General features: G+C 38.5%; 1 protein-coding gene across 1 annotated transcript; it reads right to left on the bottom strand.

Annotated features, from left to right (window-relative positions):
* Positions 1-334: 334 nt before the first annotated feature.
* On the bottom strand, positions 335-3,669 carry tent5ab (terminal nucleotidyltransferase 5Ab). Its single transcript, XM_055187437.2, has 3 exons — positions 3,515-3,669; positions 2,470-3,347; positions 335-1,840 (listed from the first exon to the last, which is right to left on the bottom strand). The coding sequence occupies exons 2-3, from the start codon at positions 2,869-2,871 to the stop codon at positions 1,058-1,060; spliced, it is 1,185 nt and encodes a 394-aa protein (XP_055043412.1). The 5' UTR covers positions 2,872-3,347; positions 3,515-3,669; the 3' UTR covers positions 335-1,057.
* Between the last annotated feature and the right edge of the window lie 6,008 nt (positions 3,670-9,677).

Genomic DNA, 9,677 nt, shown 5'->3' with positions numbered 1-9,677 from the left:
CTGACATCACAAGGGGAGCCAAATTGACCTATTTTTTCACATGCTTGCAGAGAATGGTTTACCAAAACTAAGTTACTGGATCTTATTCACATTTTCTAGGTTGATAGCACTGGGGACTTAATTATAGGACTTAAACGCGAAAAGTCAGATTTTCATGATATGTCCCCGTCCATTAATTCTCTTCCTGTTCTGCCCGAAGCCGTTTTACTTCTCTGCTTTAGTTGTAATGGCAATGCCCTGGACATTTTAATCTGAGCTAAGCCAGCGCTGAGCCAACAGTACAATGAGGTCAGTTCAGATACTATGTATAAGACAGCAAGCCGTGAAAAACATATGCATACAGAGATAAACCGACCTTTACTGTGCCTGTAAAGATTTCAAACATTTTGTGGATTGTGCCAGAAATCGATGATGTAACACATGGCTATGTGTTTATTTCATCATTAAGTGGCATTTATTTCATCAGCTCAGTCATTCATTTGGTAATGTACACTGTGAAGATCAATGCTACTTTATACAGACACAAACACACATCATAAACATGATTTCAGCAGATTCACACACACAATGAATAATCTCCAACATTCTTTAGTTTAAGGCACTTGAGAAAGCTCTTTAATATCAGAAAATATCCTTGGACTGACAAAGGTATCCGGTTTATTGATTTCAGTTCATTATGTGTGAGTTTGTTGGCTATTCTGTATGCCCTTTTCCAGGTTTCTCATGCAGTCTTCAAGTATGTCTATCATCACACACACGCATACTGTACATACTGTATACACAAAGACGACCACTCTTGTGTCCTTGTGTCACTTTGACTCAGATGATCCTTGTAAAGTGTGTTTACTCTGAGCCAGTGTTGTGCTTCTGTAGGCCTGGCGTGATGCCACCTAAAGCCTAGTTGCCACGTGCTGCCCCATGGGAACAAATCCAAGGTACCTCACTCTCCTTTCCTATTTCTGATCTTTCATCCGGCAGCTTCTCCTCGCGGCGAGCTGGAAAGAGTTTTCCTCACTGTGGAGCACACAAATGTCATCGGGCACATGTGTCAAACCTGCTAGTTACAGGGCAACCACGGTGAGAAGGTATGGGTGGGCTGACGGGCGTAGATTGGCTGCACTTGAGCGATGTAGTAATTGCTAAAATTGCCGTCTGCGATGTACGGCGCGGGCTGATAGTAGCAGGTCACGTTCGCCACGTTGGGAATCACGTTCTGTTCGGCTAGCACGCGTACGGCCAACATGGTGATGAGACTCAGAGTCTGTCGTCTTTCGTGGCCCATCAGGCACACCGTACTTTCGTTGACGACGTTGTGGAGCGTGGTCAGATATTCGTATTTACGGTCCTCTAAGCCCACGAAATGATTTTGGAGATAGGACTCGAGCTTGCGTCTTTGCTCCGCCAAGTCCGAGAAGTCGATGAAGAATCGAGAGCACATGTACCTTTCCAGAACCTTCATCTCGGCTTCCGAAGCGGCTCGGAAACCTCGTACCAGCAGGTGGCAGTACTTCAGCAAACCTCCGCCCCGGATCTCCTCGGGATTTCGCGTACAGATCAGTTTTCTTTGCAGGTGGTCCAGGGCGACGGCGAAGTTGCCGTAAACGCTCTCTCCCACGATGGAAGGGTGGAAGGTCTCGGCCATGGGGTTCTCGGAGCACTCGTAGAAGAGCAGGAGAGAGTCCAGGCGGATCTGGAAGGAGTCCACGCTGAACTCGAACTGACGCCGCAGGGAATCGACAAACTTCAGCTCGACGTTCTTGCCGCTGTTGTTAGATAGTGAGATTAAACTCCAGCGGTCTGAGTCATTGCATACTTTCACCATCTTCTGCACATATGCCTCCTGCAGAAAGATAGAGATATGTGGAAGGGATTGGAGATGTTATAAAGATGTATGAGAAAGTGTGGGGGGATTTTTTAAAGCATGTTCACAGCTATGAAATATTAGAAATTAGTATGTTTACACAGGAAGGATTTTTCATAATGTGTTTTAAAGTCACTTTGCATTTGCATTAAAATCATGGCATTACTTTAAGTGCAGTTTTAAATGGTATCTGCTTAATCTCAATAAAAAGATTGCCTGCTTTTGCATGAGGAAGGTAAAAGAAATCCTATTTGTAGTAAAAAGCAACGTTTTTATTGCACTTATAGTATCTTTCTACAGCTTAAACCTAATGCACACTTTCTAGGTCATGTCTAGATTCACTATATTTTAAATTATTAACTATGTTATGGAATTCACTGTTATTAAAGCATACAAAATTAAATCAATTACTATTTAGACATTTATTTTGAAGAGCTGCTATCCAAATACAGACAGTAACCAAATTGTTGCGTCTTGCGCAAAGATTATAATGATAATCAAACCATTGCAAGATTCCAGCACACAGCTGTTAAGTTACCAGTCCAGAACTTTAACCACCAGGTCACACAACTAATAATTGTGAAGAAATAGCCAACACCCGAGCTTACCTTTAAAGTCAAAGGAGTTATTTTCTCTTTATTTACGCCTTCAGGCAAAAAGTCTAGGAGAGAATCCAAAACGATATCTTTGACGGTCTGAAACTCCGCTTCTCCTTTCAAATCCGCGCAAAAGATGAGGTCCAGGTCCTTGTAGCCCAAACCGCTGTCCTCGTGGAGGACGTGGCTGGCCGCGGAACCGTTCAACCGGACCTCCCGCACATGAATCTTGCGCTCTTCCATGCGACACCGCACCACTGTCACGATATCCCGAGGCTTCATCTCCAAAGTGGGAAAGTTCCACTTGCCGTGAATGGGTATGCTTTCGGTAAGGATGGTGTCCAGACGCTTCACCTGCTCCCAATTCAGCACGCACAGGTTAGTGCACTCACGGTTATTGAATTTTTCATCCATGACTGACCAGAGATTGGTTTTACAGTATGTACAGTCGTAGGTAGTCGCTCTAGATCACTTTCGCCATGCGACATAGATGCGGAACTTGCAGTTGCGTCCCCTGTGGTAACATTAGATGTTAAAATTTCATCATATCATTAAATACCGGAAAAGAGTCCTGTGCTGTCAGATGAGAGTGTTTTTGCATGTCTATGTAAGTGCATTGAATGCAGCCCGTGCGTAAAAGCTCGCCAGATGTCCCGTGCGCACTGCGCGGAAAGGGCGGTGTACGTGGGATCTCACGGCTCTCCAGGGGCCGTGAGAATCAGAGTCCCGGGTCTGATTGCTGCATTGTGATCAGTGTTCAAGTCCAAAAAGGTTTGGAGTGGATAAAAGTCACACCCTTCCAAGAACAGCAATATCAAATGGCTAAGACGCGGTCACTCTCCAAGACTAAAGTAAAACGTGGATGCTTGGAGTCTTTACATGTTGTTTTTCTGTCAAATAAATACAAAAATAAGAATAAGTTATATAAGTCTTAGATTCAACTTAAATGCGCAATGAATTAATATTGCGTAAAGTGTATCAATTAATGTATATAAAAATGCATAAACATTGCACTAAATACATGAAATAATAGTAATAGTCTTCATGCAATACTTACATTGTGAACTGTTGTTCCGTGTCAACTGCTGGTTGCTCATGTCATCTCGGTTGCGCACAGTGAAGTTGCATGAAGATTAACCCGTAAACTAGTAGGAGTGACGAACTTGAGTGACAGATGAGTAGCCCAATCTGAACAAACCTTCACTATCTACTACACTTATTTTATACACACGGATAATACACATTTACGTTTACGCATTTATCCAAAACAAGCTATGTATATAGCTAGCCTTTTATCAGATATGCTATTTGTTTTTCCTGTTAATCGAACCTGTGCGCTGTTAACCCAATAGTCTTCCAATTTAACCACTAGTTAAGCAATGAGCATGGATATGAATACTTACAAAAATACACATTGCATTTTTATGTTATGTGTTTGCCTTGTGTAAAATAATAATTATGCATCTGTATTAAATGTTACTAAGAAAATTACTGCATAATCTAAAACTATTGTGGAGAATCAACTATACACTATTTAAACCAATTAAAAGTCACCAAAAGATTTTCTCTGTAGACAGCTGTAAACCTCAATGCTGCCCTCTAGAGAAAGACAGCAGACATGACTGTTGAGCTGTATGCCTACCTGGAGACAGGTGAGTACTGATAAGTTGGAAAGTTTCCTTTGGGGCAATAATTTATAAATGCTTGATTTAATGTCTTTCTTTACATCAAAAAATATTAAAGCTTGTTTTTGCATAAAGGTCTAGTTTGAAGTTAGTCTGTAATAGTAAAAATAACCTTAATTTAAATACATGAGTCATGGGGAGATTTCATTTTAGAAAGTGTTTGTTTGTGTGAGACGGGTACCTAACTCTCTTTGTTTGTGTATATATGTGTGTGTGTTTCTCACCATCATGTCAGGTCAGGCTAGATGTCACCCAGAATCTGTCAGGGGGAGCGGATCTGCGTCACAGCAGTAACAGCCAATAAAGCAGGATTATTCTAGATTACCATCTACACTGTGTGTGTGTGTGTGTGTGCGCGTGTGTGTGTGTGTGTGTGTGTGTATTTGACAGAGATGAAGATAATGATAAAAGGTGGTAAGGGCTACAGTCTAAACAGGGTCCCTTTACTTTACATGATGCATGAAAAAGTAATCTGTTTATATCTGAATTTATTGTAGCATTTGTCAAGATAGCAAAGCAAGAACATACGACTAATATAAAATAATAACAAATATCAAAAATCTAATTTGTCCACAACCTTTCCTGGTCAAAGAAAGAAATAAGAAATTACATTTTGTTTCATAAGGGCTTCCTTAAAAACTGTAATTACTTTCCTTGTGATATTATTCTCATAACAACTACACTGAAAAAAATGATTCATTGAATTTAATAAAAAATTTTAAGGTAAGTGGTTGCAATCAATTTATTTAAGCAACATTTAAACAAAAAAGATTAGTAACGTAAAATAAAATATAAAACTTTTGTATAAATGTAGCTTAAATAGATTGATTGCAACCACTTTCCTTGGAGATGTTTATTAAATTCAATGAATCATTTTTTTCAGTGTAAGCAAATTTCTTCCAGTCTGCATTACGGTAAGTGAAAATTTAAATGAAATACTTTTGTGAAAGTATATAAATTATTTAAAATATAATCGGTGGAATCGAACTTTGTGATTTTAAATGCATTTGCATTACATGTGGTTTTAGCACAACACAAAAACACATTTTTCCCATGCGTTAATGGTCAAAGGTGTAGGTCTAGATTATAGCAACTGGTTAGCATTAGCATAGCAGTTATTAGTAAAGATTAGTGATGCACCGATGTATCGGCCGCCGATTTTTGATGAATTTGAAACCATCGGCATATCGGCAATAGCACGAGAAAGGCAGATAGCGATTGTTTATTAATTAACCACATAAAGGCAATGAATTGCATGTCTGTTGTTCAATTAAAATTATTTAATGTTCTGTTGTGCACTATACTTAAGCACCGACAGAAAACCTTTGTTGAGCTGTCTCAAATGTCTTGAACAATAAAAGAAACAGACTGCACTTTAGTGGGGGAAAAGAAGTCCAACTTTTATTGAAGTTGCAATCGGTATCGGCATCGGTATCGGCCAGAAGTTGTCTGTTTAAATCGGTATCGGTATCGGCCCAAAAAAATCCTATCGGTGCATCCCTAGTAAAGATCACTGATTTAGCTGTTGGCATGTGCAATAAACTGCATTTAAACTTGTGAAAACTAGGTTTAGCCAAAGCGGTTAGTAGTTTTTTTATTTTCACATACTTAGTCAAAAAGTATATCACACTTAGTTCTTGAGTTCTTTGTTTGTGGCCATGCTTTCTCTGTGAATCATGTAAAATATATGTGAGAGAAATATTGTCCATAATATTAATATTATATAAAATATATATTATAATGAAATTATCTGTCTGTCTTCTACTCAAGTTGACATTGTAGAGCTAAAACTAAAATTGACCTTTACAATGAGATTCGGCTTCGACCTGATCCATCATTCAGTGTATCTCTCTCTCTCTCTTTCTCTCTCTCTCTCTCTCTCTCACACACACACACACACACACACACACACACACACGCAGGCACATACTTAATCTCTCACTCGCTAACGCTTTCAGTCACTCACTCACTCGCTCACTCATTCTCTCTCTCTCTCAGTTATAATTATGTTTTCAGATGAGCTTGTTTTTGCATGTTCATGTCGGCTAAGGTTTAACCTCAATGTAAACATTCATTGTGATTGGTTTGTGGTGAGTGGAAGCTCAAGTATGTGTTAAGCTTGTGTGCGTGTGTGTGTGTGTGTAAAGTGGGCGTAAATGTGGCAAAATTAAAAAGTGGTGTGACAATGCAGTGTGTGAGAGAGATGTATTTCCTACATCAGTCCTTTAAAGATCAGAAAGGAAATAGTTTAAGGATGAAATATGTCAACTTTGATTCATAAATAGGCCAGTTGATATTTTTATAATAGCAATTTTGACATCTATGGTACTTTAACCTTAGTCCTACATGAGGAAGTGTGTGTTCCTCTTATTGGACCAATCCACGTAACAGATTAGTTTCACTACCGAGGAAACAAGTCTTTAGCAATCATCAGCAGCAGTATCAGCAAAATTATATATGTATGTATTATATGTGTGTGTATGTGCATGTATATATGTGCATGCGTGTGTATATATGTGTGTGCGTACGTGTGTGTGTGCGTGCATGCATGCATGTTTGTGTGCATGTTTATGTTTTATTCATTTTAATTTCAGATGAAGTGTCATTATAGTATGAGCATAATTTTATTTCCTATAAGAATTCAAATGAACATATGCAGTTCCAAAATGTCCCCTTTTTGCAGATTTTTGACCTGGTTTAATGACCATGTTGTTCCAGCAAAATCTGTGAATGTTCTAAGCAGTATTGTATGGCCTTTAGTCAAGGTAATCTTTTTTTAATCTTTTGGGTCAGTGTGTTTAATCCAGTTGTTCTCAAACTAGGTTCTCATGCGGCCACCCTAGTGTACGGTGCATCCTTTGCAGCCCCCCCCCCAAGAAAAATGTAACATTTTAATTAAACAAAACATATTAATTTATACAAAGTATTGCTGTTGGTTAGTAGCCTTATATTTTTTAGGTTTAATTACACAGAATTCATGATAAATGAGTGTATTTTATAAAATGTCATAAAACTGGGGCCCCCCTGGCACCATCTGGCAGCCCCCCAGATTGAGAACCACTGGTTTATTTAATATCAATGGTATATAAGCTTGTAACATTTAAAACACATGTAATAATTTCCCCTAATTTGACATTTTCGAAAAATGCAACTTTATTTGCATGTGACAGTTTTGTCTTAATAACCTATTTTCTTTTCATTGTTCCATTTATATCTTAATAACCTCCAGAATATTTCCTTTTGTGTGTTATGTTCTGCACACTCTCAAAAATAAAGGTACAAAAGTTGTCACTGGTACAGTACCCTTTCAAAAAGGTACACCTTTGTACCCCAAGAGTGCATATTAGTACTTCAAAGGTACATATTGGCAGTTTAAAGATACATATTTGTACCTAAATGGTACATATTAGGAAGTTTTTTAAAGGGTACTTCCCTAGTGACAGCTTTGTACCTTTATTTGTGACACTACACATATGTAAGTTTCATTTATAGTCATTTAGTCTGACCCTTTAAAACTATTAACTAGGGATGCACCGATATGGAAATTTTGGCAGATGCCGATAACTCTTTATATTTGGGGGCCGATAACCAATGTATATAGGCCCATAAATATTCATATTATTTTCACAATGAAAAACTCCCAGACTGCGGACATTTGCGGACTTGTCTTTGCGCTAGACTAGCTTAAGCCCGCAACACGTGTCATCTTCCCGCTATGTCACAGAAAGCACCAATCAAAACTTCACCTGGCCAGCAATGAGCAAGTGAAGTGGTTCAACAAACCAAAATAATCCATAATTTATCGGCTTTCATTTATCGGCCTAATTTTGCTATCAGACCGATAACCGATAATATTAAAAATAAGCAGTTATCGTCCGATAACGATATGTCCGCCGATATATCGTGCATCCCTACTATTAACTTTAGCATAACCTTCATGCGGACATGTTAATTCGGGACCACCTGCATATTATATGCACCCCATAAGGATACCCTGGCCTTTTATTATCAACAATTTATAAATATAAAGCTACCTTAAATTCAGCAGATGTTTCTTCTGCAGATGTATAGGCTATGCCAGTAAACATTTTGTTAACATGGTAAAGTATTCAGAGATGCTTCTAAGGAACTACTGATTTGATTAGATTAAACTTGTCACTATGCAAAATTCAAGTGAAGAGCAATGAGTCATGAATGAGTTATCTTTGCATTGTAGTCCCCTGAAAAGGAGTACGGTAAGTTTCTCCATACTTTAAAGATTCAAAGCTTGTATAACGTAAAGCGTTCCAATATTCGGAGTGTTTTGGATATCATGAGTGACCGCTGCAGAAGGATGGGTGTGTTTTTGCGGAGAGGAAGTAAAATGGCTTCGACAGTTTTGCTGAAACAGCATGTTGTCACTAGATTCTGTTTCCTGGTTTTGTGCGGTTTCACAATACGCATTCACACACATGAATATTCTTTGTTTTTCTCACATACAACACACATACTCATGCTCTCACTTTCACCACACAAACACACACACACACACACACACACACTTATTTTGATTAGTCATTGCAGATGGGGTTGTAGTTTTCAGTATTTCTCATAAGTCTTGGTTACAAAAAAAGTCTCATGCGATTAAAAAGGCAATATGGAGGTGCATTGGTGCAATATAAGCCAGGGGTAAGTTGTCACAATGGAAACCTGGGTTTTCAGACTGGGATCTTCCAGAAGGTTCCAAAGGTTTTTAGTATTTATAGAACAGAGTTTTAAAACCTTTCTTTCATACATGGGGTGCTAAACTTTGTAAGAAACTGAACTATGGTGCACACCTGCCCTCTACTGGAAGATCATTATTGAAACACATGAGTTGCATGAGGCTGCTGAGGTAAGATCTCAACCTACATTATTTAAAGTCACCCACTGGTACCATAGATGATGTTCCTATAGATTAGTATTTAAAAAGTAACACTGATTCAGTTTTGAAGTTAATGAAGTGATAAATAAACATTAATGATGAACACCTGCTTTTAACAAACACAATCACTGAAGGAAAGATTAAAAAGACATCACCCTAAAGCCGAGTTAAGACTGCACGATGTTAGCCTTGATTTTGACCAACAGGTTTTGAGAAATCGCCGACAAATGCCTGAAATCAAAGGCAGATCGGTGCTCGTGCACGTCAGTGACAATCACACAGTGTGAATTATCAACGACGCGATCTGAGAGATTCGCTGATGAGTTCTGTCAGCAATTAAAATCATGTCATCCGAAATGTGTTCTGAATGAAAATAACATCGGCGATGAGAGAGCTAGTGATGGGAGAAACGAAGCTTTTCGAAGCTTCGAATCAATTGAACCAATTGCTTCGAACATTGATTCAGTTTTTCGAAGCAGTTCGAAATCCACACACGCTGGCGACCCCTGCTGGTCAAAAAAGTGTAAAAGCAGATATGTCCAAACATTTTACACCTTTTTTTTACAAAATAATAGCAAGATTTTTATATATGTTTAAAAAATTATTTAACTTAATTAAGACATAGTTAAAAG

This window comes from Misgurnus anguillicaudatus, chromosome 13 (assembly GCF_027580225.2).
Source record: "Misgurnus anguillicaudatus chromosome 13, ASM2758022v2, whole genome shotgun sequence".
In the NCBI taxonomy this organism is placed as follows: domain Eukaryota; kingdom Metazoa; phylum Chordata; class Actinopteri; order Cypriniformes; family Cobitidae; genus Misgurnus; species Misgurnus anguillicaudatus.
Note: the sequence above shows the minus strand (reverse complement) of the source record. Positions and strands in the feature narration are given on the sequence as shown.